Source organism: Trametes versicolor (genome assembly GCF_000271585.1).
Source record: "Trametes versicolor FP-101664 SS1 unplaced genomic scaffold TRAVEscaffold_10, whole genome shotgun sequence".
NCBI lineage: Eukaryota > Fungi > Basidiomycota > Agaricomycetes > Polyporales > Polyporaceae > Trametes > Trametes versicolor.
Genome location: NW_007360330.1, coordinates 547,982 through 568,277, shown reverse-complemented (window position 1 = coordinate 568,277; position 20,296 = coordinate 547,982). Strand labels below are relative to the sequence as shown.

Genomic DNA, 20,296 nt, shown 5'->3' with positions numbered 1-20,296 from the left:
CTAGCCGCTGGCAACGTAGCTGTCCCGCCACTCTCTCTCTCATGTTCACAACTTCCAACTCCCCAGTGACTTTGCGCCGCTCTATATGAGCATCCGAGTCCATCTTGACTCTCATAGCTGAGTGCGTTAGGACTATATAAATTAGCGGCGTGGACAACAAGCCGTTGGCACCAAGGGCGGCAACAAACCGCGATGTTCATCCGTAAGTACGTCGAATTGCTACAGTACCCATACCGTGTACCACCAATCATGCTCGATAGAGTATCTCATACATTCTGTAGCTTTAACGCGAGTGCTCACAGGGACTTTGCGACAGGATGCCCGTTCCCGGCACGGCTTGACGTAGATTATCCGGCCTTAGAACGACGCCAAACTTCTCAGGACCCAATTTCATTGGCTGTCGTCTCCAGTGGCGGTTGAGCTCTGAGCCTCGAGGCATCGAGCACGGTCGTGTGCGCCCTAAAGTCGTAACGGGGAGCGTCAACGAAGTATCTGGCGCGTGGTTTGAGGGTCGGGGGGAGCGTGCAATGGCGTTAACGTTCCGCAGGACTGCCTTCCAGATCCACCACGCGGAGCCTACGTTGGGCCTAGGTTGACATGGCGATGACAGCTATCCCTCGACGAGTCCACCTTCTGCGATGCGAGTGACAGTGGTTTGACGTCCGGACACGATATAAAGCTGGAGGGCCCTCGCGGTACCACCCTCCGTCATCTTCAGCCCACTCAGGATGAACCCACTGAGTGCCGTCAGGCGGAAGTCCCGCCTTATCACCCTCTCCCGATCCGCATCGCCTGCCGCTTCGATTGAAGCGGGTTCCGCAAGCCCCAAGAGCGACACCAACAAGGCCCTCCCTCCCCAGCCGAAGCCGGCACTACAGCTCAACTTCTACCAGCGCGGTTTCAATGCGATGATCGCTTACTCAGACGCGACGGTGCACTATCACATCTCGATCTGCATGAACTGCTTCGTGCCCTCGTCGTTCGTCACCGTCATTAGAAGATCGCACGAGAAGGGCGAGTTCATCAGCTCGTTCGAGTATATCCAATTCTGCCTCACTCGTTCAACCTCGTTCTGACTTGTACCGCGCCCAGAATGGGTATTTCTACCCAACGTGCAACGGTGAACATGCGCGGTGACGAGAAACTCGTGGACAGCGTCCTGTCCAAAACGGGGCCCGGGCGGAAAGCGAACGTCAGTTCCCCCACTCGCTGCAGCTAAATCCTGAAGATCAAGCCTGCCCCGCAGGATCGCCTCTGGAAATGGAAGTGGGACAATGCACACGGGCACGGCATCGGCTGGAAGGGCGAGAAGCCTGTACGGAACGTACGTACGCCTCGCAATGGCGCACACATATATAAAGTATAACTCCTCTAGTGCTACCGCTTGGACAGTGCCGGAGTCCCCGCGGGCCCCAAACTCGCTGCCTTCGTTCTGGGCTCGTCGGCCGCGCAGCATGCATCCAAGTCTCCGCAGCCCGCTTCGCTCATGATCTACCCCGAAGGACTGCCCGTCGCTGAGCATATCATCACGTCGGTGTTGGTGCTGGAGCGAAAGCGGCTGACGCCGACGCCGACGTCCGTGACCCCTCTCTTCAACTGAACAGGCCCGATCGGAGGCGCTGAGTTTGTTCTCGATGTGCCGGACGTAGCAAGTATTCGGCGCGATGTCTAGGCTGTGCCTAAATGTAGAAGTATGTCTTTGTATTTGATCCTGATACCGCGAGATGATTATTGCATAGCTATGCCACGATGCGTCTTAACCCGTGTCGGGTCATGCGGCTCACCAATGCCAGCGAGCTCCTCACAGTATATATGGAAAACTTGCTTCGTTGGATGATTAAGGTAGCGCGCCCAGTCCCAGGCTTACAGGCCCGGCAAGGCATCCGACGTTCATAAAGCCGCAGAAGCGCTTCGTACGGACTTGGACAAACCTTATACGGTTCGCCTCGCCTCGACCTGCAAGCATACTCGCTTACTACGCCGCGTCCCATCGATTGAAGCAGGACCGCGTTAGCACCCTCATCTGGCTTATTCCACTAGTCGTCGGGTTATGACGAATCTATCAGACCCCCAACCACCACAACGCAACGTCCTTGCGGACCCCAACCCCGGGCACACGGATAACAGATGTCAGGTCATTCCCGCGGATGGCGAGCCTCCTTGCACACGACGCGGGAAGGCTCCATGGGTCCAAAAAGACGAGCGACCCCGAGCTGACCGAGGCGAGAACCGCATACTCTGTCCGGAACACGACAACGAGCGCCAACGGTTCTACTTCAGGTACAAGGCTGCAGCCGCGGAGACGGACAGGCAGGATATGGACATCGCAAAGAACGCGATCTTCCAGGTGCTGCTTCAGGTGCTGAGTGCAGAGCAGGTCGGGGAGGCGATCACGATGCGGGAGACGTTTGCGAGCTTGATCGACGACGAGTTTGCGGCGCGCGAGAGCCACCGTAGGCGATTCGTTACACAAGGTAGGATAACTTGGGACGTGCATTCGAGTGAACGGGGTCTGATCGCAGTACAGTGGATTTCGGGCACTCGAAGTGGCTGAGGGGCCGGCAGCGCATGCGAGACGCGAACAGGAATGCCCTTAACAAGCTGCGCCGCCATCGGGAATCCCTGAGCGTTGCATCTGGTGGAGCTGGGAACGCCCCCAGGACTACGCAGTTCCCGGGGATAGTCAAAACCTGCGTTACTGTTGCCGTGGTGAGTTTTCGATCTAATCTGTGGAGATGAATGGCCAAACTCACGATGACTTCAGCTCTTGGCTGCATCCGTTGTAGTCGTATTGCTGAAACGCACTGCTAACTTGTGGCTAGGTCCGGACGATGAGGGTGAGGATGAGGATGACTAGATGCTGCTACTGATACTTCCAGAGCTTGATTGTTCTCTTACTTCTGCTCTGTTCCCGACCGCATTACCTGTGTATATCCGCATACGTTGAGCTATTGGACTGGTAGGTTTTCGAAAATCAGGCATATCTGAACGTTGTTGCCTGTGGGCGTCTTGGAGGCTCGGCTGCTGTTTTATCTCTTTTGATGATACATTTGTATACGTACTTGGGTTAACTCGTTTATGAGTAGAAATTGAGAAAACAAACTCATGAGGACTGTAAGAGAAAGTGCTCGGCCTGCGAGTGAGCGAGTGAGTGACTCGGACGTGCCACGGCGACCAGAGCGCGCCACGTGGGAAACTGACCCAAGAGGACGATACTAGAGGCGCCAGAGCCTCCGTGATAGCAACCGCCAGCAAGCTTGAAGTATTCCACAGCCCTGAGTGCTACGAACACAGATGCTAACCGTACGCAGTGAAGCTGGTGGCGTTTTACTACTAATAACATGTACGCATCGCTCAATCATTTGTTTTCATAGCGTGAAAGCCGGTACGATGCACCTCATTTCCGGTAGTACCAATTCTTCCTCCAGCGCCAGACACTCCCCCGCCCGTTGAATACCCAGTCAAGCTGGTTCGGCAACTTGATGTCGACGCCCAAGTCCTCTGCGAACGCCGCCACCGCAGAGGGGTTCTTCAAGAAAGCCGTCCCAGCCAAAACCACATCCGCCTGGCCCTTGTCGAGCACCTCCTGCGCGAGCGTGCCAGTCTTGATCCCGCCCACCGCACCCACCAGCACGCGGTCTCCGAGTGCCTTCTTCATGGCCTCCGCGAAGTGCGCTTGGTACACGGGCGCGACGAACTCAATCTTCTGGCGCGAGTCGGACCCACCGGATGAGACGTCGATGAGGTCGACGCCATGCGCCGCGACAAGCTCGGAGAGCCGGATAGAGTCCTCGATGCGCCATGAAGGCTCGTTTGGGAGGACCTTCTCGAGCCAGTCCGTCGCCGAGAGCCTGTATATACAATGAGTGAGTTTTTCCGTCACGGCGCGCAAGGGTGGAATATCTAACCTCAGGAAGAGGGGGACAGACTCAGGGATGACCTTCCGGATCGCATCCACCACCTCGACCGTCAGCCGGGCGCGGTTCTCGAAGCTCCCGCCGTACTCGTCTGTGCGCTTGTTCGTCATCGGGCTCAAGAACTGATGCAGCAAGAATCCGTGCGCCGCATGTATCTCGATCACGTCAACCCCCGCATCGACCGCTCTCTCCGCCGCCGCGGCCCACTTCGCCACCATGTCTTGGATCTCCGACTTCGTGAGCTCCTTCGGCGGGTGCGGCGCTACAGGCTTCCCCTCAGCCGTTTCCAGCTCCTTCCCCCTGAGCCTCTGCTCCAACTCCGAGGGCTTGGTCGAAGGGACCTCGGAGTACTCGATCGGCGAAGGCGCGACGAGGTCGTCCTGCCATCCCCCAAGGGCGTTCGGGATCGCGACGCGGAACGGCGCTAGCCACAACGGTGGAACGGAGCCCTTGCGGCCGCAGTGCGCGAGCTGCATGCCGATCTTCTGGCCCTGGCTGTGCGCGAACTCGACGAGCGCGCGAAGAGCCGCGATCTGGTGGTCGGACCACAGTCCGATGTCGTGCGGCGTGGCGCGGCCCTCCGGGGATATGGCGGTCGCCTCGAGGAAGGTCAGGCCTGGGCCACGCAGCGCGACTCCGCCCACTGGTCAGATACATTCCGATCAGTGAGCGCGCGTGCGATTCTGTGAGCCGGGGACGCGGCGTACCTAGTGCGGTGTGGAAGGGGGTGACAGTACTGTCGCTATTCCCAGAGGCGAGACCCATGGGCGACATCTGTCATAGCCTTGAGTGAGCAAGCGCACAGCTGGGTGTTCTACGCAGATGACACGCACAAAGAGCCTATTCTGGAACTCAACCCCTCTGATCTTGAGAGGCTGGAAGAGCGACGGGATTGGCTTCCCATCCTTCGACGGTGCGGCTGCACCTGCCGGAGGAACCTGCGCCGGGGTGAAGTAGGAGGTGTTTGGCGCTCCTTCGGTGACAAATTCCGCCATGGGTTTGTCTGTATCGTACTGCGTGACGATGAACAATGAATGGTGAGTCTCTCCTCTGCATCTCTATATACTGCACGCATACGCTCTCGACCTTTCAGCTTATTCAGCGAATCAAGTCCAATATTCCGCCACTACGGCCATGGATGCTCGTTTCGCTGACTGATATCCCGAAAGCGGGGATGATGCTGCGGGTAGCGCGATTTTGAGGCGAGGTTCCATAATTTTCGGCGTGTAACCTTCGGCTCACTCATAGCTGCAACTTGTAGATTGTGTTGTGTGTTATCGCTCGCACGGGAGCAGTGGCATGAAGGAACGACCTGCCGCCTTGGCGCTACCGCCGCATCGTAGGTATCTCATCATGCAGTGGTAGCTTCTCATACGGGATGAGCGTGTAAACATTTGTCGGTGTAGATCTTACTCGTGAATGTCGTCTTCACAATTCCTCAAGAAGATCTCAGTTCTCAGCCAGCGCGTGAGACGAGTGACGACACGGACGCACACGACACAACGGGTCTCGGCAGGGCGTGTAACCAAAGCTAATCTCGCGGCAACCTTCCCCGCAATTATCTTCGACACCATGATGAATATACTGAACAAGAGGGGCTCACCGGAAGATGCCGAGACCTGCGGTCGGGGAGGGGGGGGGTCCCCGGGGCCTTATGTCGGTTGATGTATGCCTTTCAGCTCCATCGAGTCTTCGTGGTTCGCGAAGGTATACAGTCGATTTTTCGTGCTCAATAGACCTCAGCTAGTAGAAAGTGGCCTTTCTAGCCATCTGGGCCGTCGAGAAGCCGCACATCGCGACCCTTCAGTGTTAAAACATTGATGTTTCATTCTTTCTAGTCTGTGTGCGCCTCAAGCTAGCGGATGTGTACGGCGAGCTCTCGCAACATAGCTGTTGAATTTCTCTGGACAGACAAACGTGATGACCACCGAGTAAGTTCTGGGTATGTCTGTCATCCTATGGGCGCCTACAGCTTCCGTTTTGAGCGACATGTTGAAAACATATGCGAAAAATTGCCCGATATGGGAGGATGGGGGGGAGGGGGGTCCCGGAAATGGGCTTATGTCGATAGACCGACCCCGGTAAGTAAGTCGATTCCTGCACCCCTCTTGATACTGAATCCGAACGCTGACACCTACGAACACAAAGTGTACTTCAGTAAGCCGAGCAGCCATGTGCGCCGAGGCACACGCAGAACATAAACGGATACGGCAAATGCGCTTCCTAGAAAGATGCTCGCGCCTCCCCAGGCTTCTGCCCCGTGGTTGGGGCGCTTCGCGTCGCGAATATGAACGAACCTTATAAGCCTTGCCTCGCCTCGCCCTGTCCTGCAACCACGCCTCCCACACTATGGCCCAGCAGGTTTGAACTGCAGCCCTAGTACCACCATCCTGCCACACCAGTCATCACACTATGTTCGCCGACCCAACAAACCCCCCCAACGATGCTACCACTAGTACTGCGCTCCCGGAGAACAAGTGCCAAGTGATCCCAGCGCGCGACGAGCTCCCATGTCCGCAACCGGGGACGAGAAGAGGCGAGCGCGGGCCAGAAGGCCAGGCGGAGAAACTTTTCCTCTGCAACGACCACCACGTTGAGCACCAGAAACTCTACTTCACGTACAAGGCTGCCTCGTACGAGGTGATAGAACTGCGCAAGAAGATAGGGCGGGAGTGCAGCGCGTCAGAAGAGGAGAGCTGGGGCAAAGAGAGGCTCGACGAGGTGATCGCAACGCGCGACGAGTATGCGGCGGCCATCGCGGAGGAGCTGGAGAAGCGCGAGAGCCATCGCAAGCGTTTCTACGCTCAAGGTAAGCACCGTGGAATGGTGGAGAATCAACGCCCTGATATGCTGGCAGCGGATAGCGGACACGCTTCCTGGTCGAAGAGCTTGAGACGCGACCAGGCCACGAATGCGAACGTGCTCGCGAGGTTGCGCCGGCGTAGAGACGGTCTTGCGGAAGCAGCTCGAGCTCAGGCGGAGGAAGAGAGAAAGGCCCAAGTCGCGGCCCAAGTTGCCCAAAGACTGAAGGAAGAGGCGGCACGGAGAAGAGAGCTCGAATCGGCGCAGAAACGCAGCGAGGAGGCAGAGAGAACGCGTCAGGTGATAGCCGCGGCGGCTGCGCGGAGACAGCGAGAAGAACAAGAGGCGACCGAAAGGCAGAATGCACTCAGGCGCGCATTAGAGTTCGGGGAGCAGTACCGTCGACGGGAAGCTGAAGAAGCGGCCGCGCGTCGAGCCCATGCTACAACGCGCGAGACGCAGCCGCTCTTGAATAACGTCGCACAGTCGTCTCCGCCGTCGAACATCTATCCGCAGGTCACCAGAGCGGCTGGGATCCAGCCTTATGGTTCCAGAGCGTTGCCGCAGGGTGTCGACATTGAGCGACAGGTTACTGTGCCCCGTCTTGTCGGGGAAGTCGAGGGAGAACCTGAATTTGGATGGTTCGATATCTGCTTTGTCCTGGTCTTGGTGAGTTCCATGCCCATCGTTCGAACGTGAATAGGGAAACTAACGCGCACTGTAGGGAGTGTTTGTGTTCTTCACATTCGTCAAGTTCATCGGTTGAAGGTCCTTGATGATACGGGACTTACTGGAGGACATATGAGGATGCCGCTACGAATGTATCCGGAAGTGTATCATTGTTACCGTTGATTTGCTTTCAATGCTTGATGTTTATACCTACGCCGTCTTGTTTATCATACGCACTGCACTCAGCAACGTTCAGAGGGAGATGGGGAAATGACCAAGGCAGAGACTCGGAGTGAGCAGAGACTCAGAGCGTCCCGCTTCACCGAAGTGCCGGTCCGATCCTCCGACTCGGAGGTAATCGGAGAACGCTGTTCTCCAAATATTTGTGCGTCTACGGCTAAACCGCACGTTTCTCTCTTTCTGTCCTGGGCTCACTAATACTAGGTACAGTGTTTTCTCTCTTTGGGCAACATATCATTTGGGAAGACTCTTGAAGGCAGTGCCAGCTTCCCATAGGATGGATTTGTCGGAGTCCAGGTAGCAGGACGGTATCAGTGAGTCGCACTGGCAAGTTGTGGCAACTATCACCGCTGTTTCGCCGCGGTCGTCTTGAGCTAACGCCTGTTTATTTCACAGACCACAGAATGCAATATACATATGTCTCCTCCATGTGCGTATACGGGAGTGTCAGCGGAATGAACACCGGGGTCTCATCGGACCGTGTCAGCGTGAGCGGACCGTGAGCCTCGGAATCTCCTGGGTCGCGCCGACCGTACTGGTGCGGGATCCATCAATGCGTTCTGAATCCCAGGAACGGCTTCAGCGGTCCCCACGTGCAACCTAGGCTGACATCTCGACCACCACGGTGCCTCCGCGTTTCTGTACGGTCTTCCATGCCAGCGCGCGGACAGCGCTTCTTCCCGTGGCCAGCCCGCGGGCGGCAGCTCAGAGGCGAACACGGTCCCGCGGTAGCCGCCCCAGCTGTCCTCGTCCCCGCGCTATGAACGTCCGAACCGTCAAGCGGAAACCCCGCCTATCCAACTCGACCCTGTCGACCGCCTCGTCGGCGACGATCGCGGATCCGATCGTCACCGGCCACGGCGGGATCCTGCCTGCCGTGAAGACAGGCGGCGGTAGCAAGCCTCTCCCGCCACCCCCGAAGTCGCTGGTGTTCACGTTCCATCAGCATAGCTTCAATACGATGGTCGCGTACGCGGACTCGGCGGTGCATTACCACGTCACGGTATGCATGAACTGCTTCATCCCGTCCTCGTTCATCACCGTTATCCGACGGGAGCACGAGAAGGGCGAGTTTGTGAGTTCTTTCGAGTGAGTTACTTGTCTTGGGTCATGGACTATACTTAGCTTGTGGCGTATAGGATGGGCATCTCGACTCAACGCGCAACAGTGAACATGCTCGGCAAGGAATACGCCATGGACAAGGTGCTTTTCAGGACGGGGCGGAAAACTGACGTCAGTAACTGCACCCACCACGATCGAGATAAGCGTCGAAATGAACTGCCCGGACACAGGACCGCCTCTGGCAATGGAAGTGGGATGACGAGCCCGGGCACGTCCTTGGCTGGCATCGCGATGCCCCCGTTCGCTACGTACGTCTGTTCCCCTCCTCGAGTACAACGCCTCGTCGCTTCACGTCGGACATAGTGCTACCTTCTGGACCACACCGGACGCCCTTCCGGTCCCATGGTCGCTGCGCTTGTCGTCTCTGGCGCACAAGAAGGCGCCCCGCAGCCCGCGTCGCTCAAGGTTTACCCCGACGGGGAGCATATCGTAGACCACATCTTCACATCGGCGCTGATTGTAGAGCGGAAAAGGCTCACACCCTCCCCGATGACCGTGAACCCTATATTCAACTAAACTGCATTGCATCCCGATCATCCTTCCCCCACCCGACGTCAGGCCTTCAAGCTTCAGGAACCAGTGCCTACAACCTTCGCGTTCTTTAACGCGAATCCGTGGGGCGTCCAACCTTGTGCGCACCATTCATGAAATCCGAGATCTTGCGCGCCGAGATGCTGCTTCATATGTCGCTAGCCGAACCAGCGCTTCGCCCACTCGTGCTTCGAGTTCGAGAGCACACGAGGGCTAACGTTGCTGGCCAGAAATTAAACTCTACGTAGGCGACCAGACTGTGCACATCTTATGGCGCTCCAGTGCAGTCGGAGGTCTCGCCTTTAAAGATTCAGTTGACCTATCCTTAGGTATATCGTCCCAAGTTACGCCTCACCTGCGTACTGAACGCTATGATGCGCATATATTCTCTTCTCCTGATCTCTGCGGGACTACTCGTTGTTGCGGTAGCGGACACTGGCGTTGCTCCCCACGGCCGTGAGTTGGACCATCTTCTTGACTACCATTCGATTATGATTACTTATGAACATTTGCAGTCGCGCCCAAACGGTTTCTAAACCTGCCCCTCGGACATGTGAAGCCTGGTGGCTACCTGGAAAATGTTGTAAGTCCCCGTGTCGAATTTGAGATCCTGGGGCAAGTTGAATTGACGAGTCGGATATCATAAGCTCATTCCATCCACGAATATGGGCACCAAGTTAGGGAAAGCTGAAGGATTCTACGATTAGTGAGGATTGGGTCGTTGCGAACGGTGGCTTCTGGTCTCATCAGGATAAAATTGGACAGTCTATCCCGCGCGGATACAGAGTGGATCGCGAGACCGACGGATGTCTACACTCTCGAAGGAGGTGCGTCTGTATGCCATCCAAATTTCTATCGTTCGGTTGACGACGTCGGTATCCCCACCGTGGCGGAGCAGCTGGGAGCCACTGGTTCGTAAGTAGTCCAACAGTACATCCGGATATCTAGGCACTCAACCTTCCATCGACGAGCAGAACGACATTATCACCATCGCCGGAATTTCAGAGAACGAGATTCTGCAATCACAGGCGGAGCAGTTCCTCGACTATTTCCTTGACACTCAAGACGCAGACGGCTGGCTGGGCCCGGAGGTCACTACGGGAAGGCCGCGTCGGCTGTCTGGAAGGCCAGCCCACCATTCGCACTTATGCTTTCCCACTCACGCTCACATAGCTGAACATCAGACTCCCGTTCCTCCTGGGGGCGATGCGTGTCGCGGACGCTCAGCCCGCTCGTACAGATCGAATTGTGACTGGTTTGCATAGGTTCGTTGCGCTTGTGCATGACATGCTACGTCGGGGAGAGGGATTGGAGGACGATGCATGGGCGTACGCTGGGGACTTGCTGATAGTGCTTCAGTGGTGCGTCCAAGACCAGCGTTATCGATCTCCAGGAAACTCGGCTCACCCATTCGTGTGCGGAAACGGCGTGGGATTTCCTCAGGCTCTATGAGTTCCATCCGAACAGAAACGAAGACACCCTCGTTGAGACGATGCGCATACTCTCGCGGACTGGAGACCACTGGACGAGCGTCTTCGAAGAGGAGGTACTGTTCATACCCCGCATATTCAACGCCTGCCATTCTGAGTCGAACAAGAAATTTCCAACAGTAGACCCGCAGCAACAATGGCAACTCCCCGACGCTGGGACACACTGGCGTGGGATGAACGCGGCAAAGACGCTCACGACTCTCGGCGCCAGGTATCGTCTCAGCAACGACGGCTCCGGTACGTCCTTCAACTCCTCTGTCCCAACATGTGATTCATATATATCCTCATAGATGATGCCACGTGGGACTCCATATTCAAAACTGACGCAGAACGACTTGGCCCATTTGAGCCCACGAAGCACGCCGCTCACCGGGCGCATCGCAACATGGCACAGTAAGCTTAAAGCCGGAACTGGAAATCCCGCAGTGTCTCACCACATACATTTCCTCTGTAGCACACATTTCACCACAGCAAGTAACTTCGACTCGCCTAACACTACTATTATTTACAGTCATTTCTTATGACAGGAAACCATACGCTCGTAAGCATCAGTCTTCGCGAGTGCGTAAGCAGGGAGGTACAACAGTATAGCTGACATCTCCCTCACAGCGCTCACTACTTGTACCAGATCACCGGAGACATCAAGTACTTGGAGAGCATCGATCGTCTCGCGCACGCAGCCATGCCGGCCCCTATACACGGTAAGACTTCGCGTTCTTGTGTCGTCCATACAACGATATTCTCACAAGTGACACAGGCGGCTGGGGGACAGTCAGCAGCCTCGCGTTGTGCAGAGAAGCGTTCACCCCAGACGGGTATGTGGTCCCTCAGTTCTCAACTGTAATGGTGGCCCGTCGCAGTGGCTGAAAAATTCCTCGTTTCCCTATTACAGGCCATACCACGAGTACGGGGGATACTTGAATAACCCGACGTAAGAATCACCTTGTCACCCCCTCTGTGTGACGGGTTTTAACAACGTAACGGGTTAGATGCCGTGCCGTCCGATACCCCGAAGGAGGGTTTGACCTTGTCTACGAGGCGTTCCTCTACACAGCGGACCGGAAATCCCTTGTCCAAGCCCTGCTCGGACCCTTGACCGTGAATACAACGCTAGCTGAAGGTGAATCGGGTTGATCAAAAGCGTGGCGTCCGCCGTCGACTCATCGATGATGCATTGTAGACAACGAGGCCGTGATCACTATGAACTCAAGCTATCCCTTTGGCTGGGATACCCTCACCAAGGCAGTCATAGTCGCACAGAAGGCCTTCGTGTACTACGTGCGCATCCCCAGCTGGTCTGCCGGCGCCACAATCTCCATCAACGGGAGCTCTTTTGACCCCTGCAAACCGGTCAACGGGCTGCACGCCATCCGCATCGAGCCAGGGACGACCAACGTCACGCTCGATCTTCCCTTGGAACTCGTCGCAGGTTCGTTTGGTCTGCTATTCCGTTCCCTTCAAAGATTCTCAGCCTGCAATAGATCAGCCGCGCCCGGGACATGTCACGATACGCCGAGGCCCAGTGATCTACGCCTTCGCCGCGTGGTATCCGTTCAGCGAGCAAGACGCGCACCGAGGAGTGCATTATGCGATAGACCCGTCGACCCTGTCCCCCAGCATCACGCCCCTGTCATACAACAACTACCTGTGGCGTGAAGCGGGCCATACGATCACCGTCGTGGCTTGTCCAATCGCAACCTCGAAGGTCGATAACGAAATCTTCGCTCCGGGTGACGGTTCTGTGACCTGCATAGGCCCAGTGAGGAACCTGACACTCGTGCCCTCCACTGTGCGTACAACTTTCTTTCACATCGGCCGAGCCTGGGAACCGTGGCTTACATGCATTTGGGGGTTTAGGATTGGTACATCCGTAGGCACGCGGTAAAGGAGTTCCCGACATTTCATCTCTCCGATCTACTATAACTGGGCATAGAATGGGCAAGTTATACATGGCCCGACGTCGGCGACACGTTCTGTCGTGCATGGCGCTTTTAGCAAATGCCGATACACGTCCTGTGTTTCCCGTGCCCATCATCTGCCAGTGTGCGACATACGCTTCAAGCACGCTTAGAGTCAAGGTAGTCGTAGAGCCAGCGTGCAGAGAGATATCGCGACTTCCCGATTGGAAACATGAGAATTTCTCGAGTGCGACGCCCACATCCAGCCAATATGCGGAACAGATTAAAGTCAAATGTAACGACGAAAGAAGTGTTTGGTAATAACATGACGAAACAGCAAATTGTTCGAGCCAACCCCCGACTACATCCTTTCTTCAATCCTGAATCAAAGTTCTTCTCCCCAACTCCGCCGACACCGAAAACAAAAAAGAGGGGCGTCGGCGGTGGACACTTGCGATGTGGTATGAAGCCGCGCCTCTAGAGGATGACGGGAACGCAGCCGACGCTGATGAGGCCGCCTGCACGAGCAGCAAGTCAGCGCGTCGTCCATCGGAGGCTCCCCAGACTAATCTTACTCACCGACGTTGTTGTTCTCGCAGCAAACGGGGGTCGCCGAGCTATAGCACGAGACCACACGATCAGCACCGCGACGCAGCCGACCAGAGCGGGGACACATACCAGGCGTTGCCCGAGGCGGCGCCGATGACGTTGATCGGCGAGCACTGGATGCCGACCTGTGCGGTCACGTCCTGGACGACGACGCCCAGGAGGCCGAGGAGCGTCGCGACGCTGGCGTCGTCCGCAGAGCGCACGTCCTCGCAGCAGGTGATCGGGCCGGTGTTGCAGCTCCCGGAGCCCTGAGGGATGGGTGTGGCGGCCGCAAGAGCGGTGAAGACGGCGGCGGTGAAGAGAGCGAGCTTGGCGAACATGGTGGTAGAGTGTGGTTTGGGTGGGGGTAGGTGCTGAAAGAGCGTGTGGGTGGAGGAGCGCGGGGCTGGTGTGGAATGAGTGTGAGGGCAGTGGGATTCGCTTGGGGTCTGGAGGTGGTGAGAGGGGGCTCTTATAGGATTGCATGGGCAATGGCGGTAGGCCTGTAGGCGTCGCGGTCTAGGGTGATTGCGGTCTCAGACAAACATGCATGGAGGCCAATCAGGCCAACGTTATCGGGCGTACTGCGTCATGCTGGCCGTAGTGAAACCCGCGAAGAGCCAAGCATGGCACGTTGCCAATATACGAATGGACGGCTGTAAAAGTGCTGATTCGTCGAATGCTTCCTATCGAGATGTAACGTGAGTACGATGGTGACGATAGACAACACACGCACTCACTACGGTTACCACTGTCAACAGTCGTTGCTGCAAATGCGCCGTGAACATAAAGTTCAGTAAACATCAGTCAGACAGGACGCTCTTCACAGCCATGTATGTATGAGCAGCAACATCTATGGCGACCACTAATGACAGGATCTGTCCAAACCTAAAAGTGAAAGCTACCGCTTACACCGATGTCGCCCCGGGTGGTACATGACATGTCCGGTGAGACACCGCTGCGTGCATCACATGGGAAGTTGAAACAGTGAGGCAGTTGAACAGAACACGGGTCAAGGAATGAACGAACGACCAAGATGGACCACCATCATGCGACACGGAGGCGAGTTGATATCGCACATTTGTTCACCGATATACTCCCTCACGCCTGGAATTGACCTCGAAGTGACAGGTGGCTTCAAAGGCATGAAATATCAGAACGACAGCGTGATCTTGCGGTCTATGACTAGCGCGGATATCAGGATATGGTCGAAGAGTTCGTGCCCATCCGGAAAGACTGTCAACGTCGCAGCCGGCGGCGGTTGGGGAGGATCTGGCGGTGGGGGTACGAAGGACGCGATCTGGTGCGAATCGACGTCAGAGCACTGTAGAGGAAGCGCCGTAGGGTGTCGGATGAGTGAACTCTCAAGATTGAGAGAGGGGGTATGCGTACGATACACATGGGCGAGCCATCGTCGAGTGTTGTCCGGCAGTCCCAACGCAGCGCGACGCCGGCACAATCCCAGGTGAACTTGCGCTATGCCAGATCAAACGTGAGCTCGCGTCGCGGTCATCATGAACTGCTGCTTACCGGGGAGTGGCCACTCTTCTTTAAGACCGTCGACATGCGCGTCGCACTGTTGTTCAATTTCAAGGTCGCACGGCTATGCATGACGCCTAACCTGGACGAACATAAGTTGGCACACGGTCATGAAGCTAGAGTGCAGCGGACGTACTCGAATTCGCCCACCAATTCACCTGATTCGTCTCGTCCCCTCCGGACAGTCGTGACGTACGAGAGTGGGACGAACGGGTTCAGGTTCAAGGTGACGGAGATGTTATATATTGGCGTGAGTGTGGGGTCAACGTCCCTTGAGGGGAGCAAGAGCATCGAGGTGTTGCTCCGGGAAGCGAAGGTGTATATTCGAGGCTGTCGTGGTCTTTCCGTGAGGATATAACTAGAGCAAAGGTTCAAGGATGGTTCTCATTAGTTCTCATCGAGATATCTGCTGAGCGGAGGGCCACGGACCTTGGAGGCGAGGACGGTAGGGGAACGTCCACTTCGGTCGCATAGCTGCACTATCATCGTCAGCAATTACAATCGCGACATGATGCGTGGCATTTCTTGAACGCACTCAGGTAGTAGTGTCGATGTCTCTGTAGGAGAGGAGGGACCATGCTCATCGGCGAAAGGATCTGCCAAAAGTTGTCAGTGTCGCTGTCTTGTGGTGTTTGCGACCCTTCGATGCTTACCAGAGTCAGAATCTACTATCATGATCCACGCGCTGCCAGTACTGTGACTTGGGGCTTGAAGAAATTGAGAGGAGGAGGGGTATATGTGCCAAATCGCCCCCGCCGGACATCATGGCTGCGAATGAAACCCGGAAGGCCGACTTTACGACGCGAGCGCCGAGCGCAGCCCCTCGTCTCTTGCCTTCACCCTCCCTCCACGCCATCAGCGACGGCAAGGGACCCGCCAATACACTCGTAAATCAACACGGCACCGTCTTGCTTTCTTGTTGTTGTGTCTTCTCAGCGCCACGCTCGCGGAAAGCTTTGGTCTTGTTTCTTTTGTTCTGCGCCAATTATCTGTTCTGCTCGCTCAGGCGACCCTCCTGCAACCGCCATCGCTCTTCGCCCTACTTCTGCTGAGTCTGCCGATCCGTAAGCTATGCCACTTTTTCTCGCAACGCCGCCCATATCTGTCGCGACCGCCCACGCCTTCGCGGCCTTCTTCACGTTCTCGTACGTGGGCTCGCTCTACCTTTCGAAAGGCGCGCGTCTCTACTTCAAGAGTGGCGTGAAAGTCGACACACGACCAGGCGAAGAACGCGAGAAAGAGAGTGAGGAGCGGTGGAGAAACGACCCGGATGTCATACGCGCACGTCTAGTCGCGGCGAGCCTAAGTACGGCTCTGAGCGTTGGCATGGTGTATTGGCTGGTGCAAAGCGTTACTCCCGGGAGCGAGGTATGTCTGTATTTCTGTGATATATCTCGTGTGTCATGTCGCAATGGCGAGACGAAAGGGCGGGTATGATCATCTGCCCCTAAGCCTTTGGAAAGAGCGTAGACGGATGGACACGCAGTTCGTCGAGGCCCCGCGACGTGCTATTCCACGACGGGATATGCAAAACGAGACTTGCCATGCAAATGTCGCGCGTGATACCTTATCTCGTCCCGCCCAATTTCTGTGAGTGCATTTAGGCACATCCAATGCTTTATTCTGGCAAGTTCGAGGCCATGATGAGGGAGAGACCGATTTGCACATGCAGTCTCGCATTGCATATTCCGTCGTAGGATGGTGGTATATCCCGCTCAAAGAACACGCCTGTGTGTTTGCACTGACACTCTGGAAGACCCTAGAGAGGCCACTTTCGCGTATGTCATCCACGGATGCTGATTATATGCACCCCTTCGCGCCATTACAGTCCACCCTCACCCGGCTCGGACTCACCCTTGGTTTTGCGCGTAACTCTCCGCTCTGGTTCATCTTGCCTTGCCTCGTCGTTCCTGTGCTCTACCTCGGACCTCTATACGTCAGCTGGCTTTGCGAGACTCTTCCCACACAACGGCGTTGGAGCGTCCGCGGAAGCCTTTTACCCCTAGTCTCGACTTGGGTGGGGATCAGAAATTATATCGTGGTACGTGTTCCGTCGATGCGATGTCCGTGATCCGTTTTTGAACATACACTTCCTCCAGGGTCCTATCACCGAGGAGGTCGTGTTCAGAGCGTGCATGCTCGCGGTATACCACATGGCAGGCTCTTCGCGCACCAAGATGATTTTTCTCACCCCGCTTGCGTTTGGCGTCGGTATGTCCGCGGTATCCGCGTTTATCCCCGTTGCTAACTGCCCTGACTTTCGGCAGCGCACTTTCACCATGCGTGGGATACATACAACCGCTATGGCCGGACGGCGTCCGCCGCTCGCGTTGCTCTCTTGACGACGTGTAGGTCCCACTCCGCCCTTCTTCCGCTTGTTCTTACCCATGCGGTGACGCACAGTGTTCCAAACGGCATATACTAGTCTATTCGGGTTCCACTGCGCGTACCTCTTCCTCCGCACAGGCTCACTCCTCCCGCCCACCGTATCGCATATCTTCTGCAACATCATGGGCCTTCCCCAGTACTCGCAGCACGTAAGGATGTTTCCAAACCGACGCCGCGGTGAGTCCACACGCTCGCCGCACACGTACAAGCAGTCACTAAAAGTGGTGCATGACGTAGCCATCCAGCTTGCATATATACTCGGCATCGCAGGCTACGTCTACACGATGCGTCAGTGGACGCTAGCTGATAACAGTCTGTTCTGGCCCGCGCCGAGACAAGTGGCGCGCTACTGAGCACGACGCGTCCGCGCGATCCTACATGTATCCTCGCATCCGCCCGAGGGCATGTACATATCCGCTCGCATCTACAATCTACATTACAGAACAACTCACTGCTCTCGGACCTTGGGCGTCCTCGAAGCTCCTCGCATCGCGCCGCGTTCCCTGCACGGCCTTCGGTCCGTGCACCCACGACGCTTCCGCCGCCCGTGGCAGGACAAAGCGGCCTTGTCGCGGGCGCCTGTGCCCGGCACGCGCAGGCTGCAGCGCTTCCTCGCCCGTGCGTATATATGCCCCCCCGCTTTGCCCCTCCCGCAGCCGCTTTGTCCCCTTCTCCGTCCTTCCGTCCCCTCGTCCGGTCGGAACACACGCGCGTCCCGAGTGGCCAACCAGCGAACGCCCGTACGCGTGCTTCTCGTTACCGACAACTCAACTCCATTGTGACAATGGCGCCTTTGCGGCGGTGGCTCGGGCGAGTCCAAGCGTGTGGTCCGACAATGCATATAAGCCAGTGCGGGGATGCGGGGGTGCCCTTTGACGTCCCGCCGTACCTGCTACCGCTCGACCTCCGCGTGAAGCTCCACGAGGCTCGTGCTGCTCCGTACCGCAAGCCTTCTAACATTGTACGTCTCATCCCGCGCTCCGCCTTTTAGCCACCTGTCACTAACCACCACCTCTCTTGCTTATCCACAGAGCGCCACGGACACAGACGCACGCCCCACGACCTCCTCCCGCCCACGCAAGCGCCAACGCACGATGCCCTCCCTATTAAACCGCCTCACGGGCACCGCGAGCTACCCGATCGTGCTCGCGCAGTACAAGAACGAGTTCCGCGGCGTCGGGCACGAGCCCGCGCTGCACTGGGTGCTCGTCGTCATCACCGACAAGGCCACGCTCAGCGGCCCCTCCTTCCAGGCGTACGCGCAGACGTCGCGGCCGCGCCATCCAAGACCGCGCCGACCACGTCTGTCAGACATCTCGGACGCGACGGCGAGCAGCTCGGGGAGCCGCCGGAGCACGAGCGCGGTCGTGACGATGGGCACGCTCGCACTCGACGGGCCCGCCGCACCAGGCGCTACGGACACGCAGCAGGAGACGAAGGAGGTGGAGACGGAGACAGATGTACAATGGTACACGCGACACGGGAAGGCGTCGCTGTTCGACGTGTGCGCGACGGTGCGTACGCTCTGTCTGGGCGGCGTGCAGGTCGGCTCGGTGAAGGCCGCGGACCTCGACAAGCTCTGCGAGTACCTGCGGAGCCACCCGCCGGTCCCGTCAAACGCAACACCAGGATGGTGCTCGCGCGACTACGTGCTGGAGCTGCTGGGAGCTGCTACGGCCGTTCAAACTGCTGCGGGCGGACCTCCAAGGCAAGAAGCCGAAGACGAAGGGCGCGTGCGTGGAGGTGCGCATGGACGATCTGCTGCCGGAGCTGCGGGAGGTGGGGCGGGCGACGCAGGAGAGCATCGATACGGAGGACTACAGGCCGTTTGTGAAGTATCATTCTGCGTAACATTGTGTTTCTAGCTCTTCATGGACAACAACTTCTCGTCTACAATTGTATAACAGCACACTAGGTTTCCCAGACGAAATGAAGTGAACGGATCATGAATACAGGTCGTCGACAGAACGTTTCGATCTCATTGATATTCATACAAGCCTCCGTCACAGGCCAGCCTCCCTAATCCCAGTTCTCGAAGCTGACGGTATACACCATCCCGCAGCTCACCTTGTGCCGTTTCCAGTCCTTCTTCTGGCACTCCGCGCCGCAGTACCGCGTCATCTTGCACCCGCTGCAGCGCATCATGCCCGCCCCCGCCCCCGCCGTCTCGTCGCGCTGGCAGTGCCCGCAGCTGCCCGCGAGCGGGTACGCGACGCCCGCGGGGCGCTGGCCGAACGTGTCGAAGGACGGCATCGGGCCCATCGCGCCGCCCTGCGCGAGGTTGAGCATGTTGTGGCTCGTCGTGAGCCCCGCGCGGACGTGCGCCTTGTCCATGTCGCACACGAAGTGGATCTGCCGGGGCGCGGTGGGGGTCAGATGCATGCCTGCGGGGAGAATGATAGCTGGGGGCGCGCGTACGTACGTAGATGATGAGCCGCGGCGGGTCGAGGTGGTGCCAGGAGAGGTTCTGGAAGTGCGTCTCGCGCGCGGGCGCGCCTGTGCAACATGAAAGGTCCGAGCATGGGTGATGAGGTCAGTTAAGCTCTATGGCTCTATGAGCGGAGCGGGGTGCGTACCGCAGAATTCGCAGAGCCAGTGCTTCGAGTGCTTGATGTCGCGCCCCATGAGCGCGACCGCGAGCTGGATGCGGTCCATATCGCGGTCCTTCGGGAGGTGCAGGCGGACCATTACCCGCTTCTCCGCCCTGATAACAGAGGATCTTAGAGGTCAGCACGCGTATTTGAGCGTAGTGTAGCGATCGCGAAGCGATCCCGCGACAGGTAGTCACTGCATCTCCATTTGCTTCTTTTCCTCCCCGGAGCGTACGACGCGACACAGGATAAGCAGCGCCATGGAAATAGGGCCCATTGTACTCACCATCCGTAACCGATCAGCTCGATGTTGAGCTTGTCGGCACGCTCCCACTCTTTGAGGGGCGGGGCTGGCAGGGAGAATGGCGGCTCTGCCATCGTTATGTGCTGAGGTGCCCGTTGCAGTGTGCCACTCGAGGTGAGGGCGCAGGAGAAAGGACGGTGGAGTCGATGGCCCCACGGTCTTATAACCCCTCCCGCGCGGGAGAAGCGTTTTGGAGCGACATACGAAACGGGCACCC

General features: G+C 57.3%; 10 protein-coding genes across 10 annotated transcripts; 6 read left to right on the top strand and 4 right to left on the bottom strand.

The window, feature by feature from the left end:
- Positions 1–728: 728 nt before the first annotated feature.
- TRAVEDRAFT_22662 (uncharacterized protein) lies at positions 729–2,857 on the top strand (the record flags this gene model as incomplete). Its single annotated transcript, XM_008043517.1, has 9 exons — positions 729–1,036; positions 1,093–1,192; positions 1,247–1,324; positions 1,376–1,575; positions 1,740–1,806; positions 1,847–1,913; positions 2,067–2,474; positions 2,528–2,709; positions 2,765–2,857. 9 exons carry the CDS (start codon positions 729–731, stop codon positions 2,855–2,857), a joined length of 1,503 nt encoding a protein of 500 aa, XP_008041708.1.
- A 540-nt stretch (positions 2,858–3,397) lies between these two features.
- Positions 3,398–4,912, bottom strand: TRAVEDRAFT_50909 (FMN-linked oxidoreductase; the record flags this gene model as incomplete). The annotated part of the gene is made up of 4 exons (XM_008043748.1): positions 3,398–3,851; positions 3,909–4,560; positions 4,625–4,691; positions 4,751–4,912. The coding sequence occupies 4 exons, from the start codon at positions 4,910–4,912 to the stop codon at positions 3,398–3,400; spliced, it is 1,335 nt and encodes a 444-aa protein (XP_008041939.1).
- A 1,417-nt stretch (positions 4,913–6,329) lies between these two features.
- TRAVEDRAFT_22660 (uncharacterized protein) lies at positions 6,330–7,485 on the top strand (the record flags this gene model as incomplete). Its single annotated transcript, XM_008043516.1, has 3 exons — positions 6,330–6,726; positions 6,775–7,388; positions 7,444–7,485. 3 exons carry the CDS (start codon positions 6,330–6,332, stop codon positions 7,483–7,485), a joined length of 1,053 nt encoding a protein of 350 aa, XP_008041707.1.
- A 1,568-nt stretch (positions 7,486–9,053) lies between these two features.
- Positions 9,054–9,292, top strand: TRAVEDRAFT_30802 (uncharacterized protein). Its single transcript, XM_008043590.1, has one exon. It carries the CDS (start codon positions 9,093–9,095, stop codon positions 9,264–9,266), a length of 174 nt encoding a protein of 57 aa, XP_008041781.1. The 5' UTR covers positions 9,054–9,092; the 3' UTR covers positions 9,267–9,292.
- Positions 9,293–9,652: 360 nt separating this feature from the next.
- On the top strand, positions 9,653–12,699 carry TRAVEDRAFT_73885 (uncharacterized protein; the record flags this gene model as incomplete). Its single annotated transcript, XM_008043982.1, has 19 exons — positions 9,653–9,737; positions 9,797–9,864; positions 9,929–9,987; positions 10,047–10,108; positions 10,180–10,196; positions 10,256–10,407; positions 10,466–10,642; positions 10,725–10,827; positions 10,879–11,008; positions 11,062–11,164; positions 11,226–11,241; positions 11,299–11,312; positions 11,381–11,472; positions 11,529–11,586; positions 11,664–11,702; positions 11,761–11,891; positions 11,952–12,200; positions 12,253–12,560; positions 12,629–12,699. The coding sequence occupies 19 exons, from the start codon at positions 9,653–9,655 to the stop codon at positions 12,692–12,694; spliced, it is 1,929 nt and encodes a 642-aa protein (XP_008042173.1). The 3' UTR covers positions 12,695–12,699.
- A 447-nt stretch (positions 12,700–13,146) lies between these two features.
- TRAVEDRAFT_50905 (hydrophobin) lies at positions 13,147–13,598 on the bottom strand (the record flags this gene model as incomplete). Its single annotated transcript, XM_008043747.1, has 3 exons — positions 13,147–13,187; positions 13,249–13,286; positions 13,348–13,598. The coding sequence occupies 3 exons, from the start codon at positions 13,596–13,598 to the stop codon at positions 13,147–13,149; spliced, it is 330 nt and encodes a 109-aa protein (XP_008041938.1).
- An 812-nt stretch (positions 13,599–14,410) lies between these two features.
- On the bottom strand, positions 14,411–15,138 carry TRAVEDRAFT_131463 (uncharacterized protein; the record flags this gene model as incomplete). The annotated part of the gene is made up of 4 exons (XM_008043981.1): positions 14,411–14,581; positions 14,650–14,733; positions 14,788–14,878; positions 14,933–15,138. Coding segments are annotated over 4 exons (552 nt in total), but the record flags the coding sequence as incomplete, so codon positions are not given.
- A 729-nt stretch (positions 15,139–15,867) lies between these two features.
- On the top strand, positions 15,868–17,537 carry TRAVEDRAFT_130870 (CAAX prenyl protease; the record flags this gene model as incomplete). The annotated part of the gene is made up of 6 exons (XM_008043980.1): positions 15,868–16,146; positions 16,562–16,837; positions 16,896–17,007; positions 17,064–17,144; positions 17,200–17,361; positions 17,422–17,537. The coding sequence occupies 6 exons, from the start codon at positions 15,868–15,870 to the stop codon at positions 17,535–17,537; spliced, it is 1,026 nt and encodes a 341-aa protein (XP_008042171.1).
- A 482-nt stretch (positions 17,538–18,019) lies between these two features.
- TRAVEDRAFT_50902 (uncharacterized protein) lies at positions 18,020–19,035 on the top strand (the record flags this gene model as incomplete). The annotated part of the gene is made up of 3 exons (XM_008043746.1): positions 18,020–18,145; positions 18,216–18,917; positions 18,982–19,035. 3 exons carry the CDS (start codon positions 18,020–18,022, stop codon positions 19,033–19,035), a joined length of 882 nt encoding a protein of 293 aa, XP_008041937.1.
- A 168-nt stretch (positions 19,036–19,203) lies between these two features.
- TRAVEDRAFT_39272 (uncharacterized protein) lies at positions 19,204–20,153 on the bottom strand (the record flags this gene model as incomplete). The annotated part of the gene is made up of 4 exons (XM_008043653.1): positions 19,204–19,536; positions 19,607–19,680; positions 19,761–19,888; positions 20,062–20,153. 4 exons carry the CDS (start codon positions 20,151–20,153, stop codon positions 19,204–19,206), a joined length of 627 nt encoding a protein of 208 aa, XP_008041844.1.
- Between the last annotated feature and the right edge of the window lie 143 nt (positions 20,154–20,296).

What these genes read in the sequence shown, in the direction of transcription:
- TRAVEDRAFT_30802 (XM_008043590.1), top strand. Translation starts at nt 9,093, where the DNA reads ATGGTCGCTGCGCTTGTCGTCTCTGGCGCACAAGAAGGCGCCCCGCAG.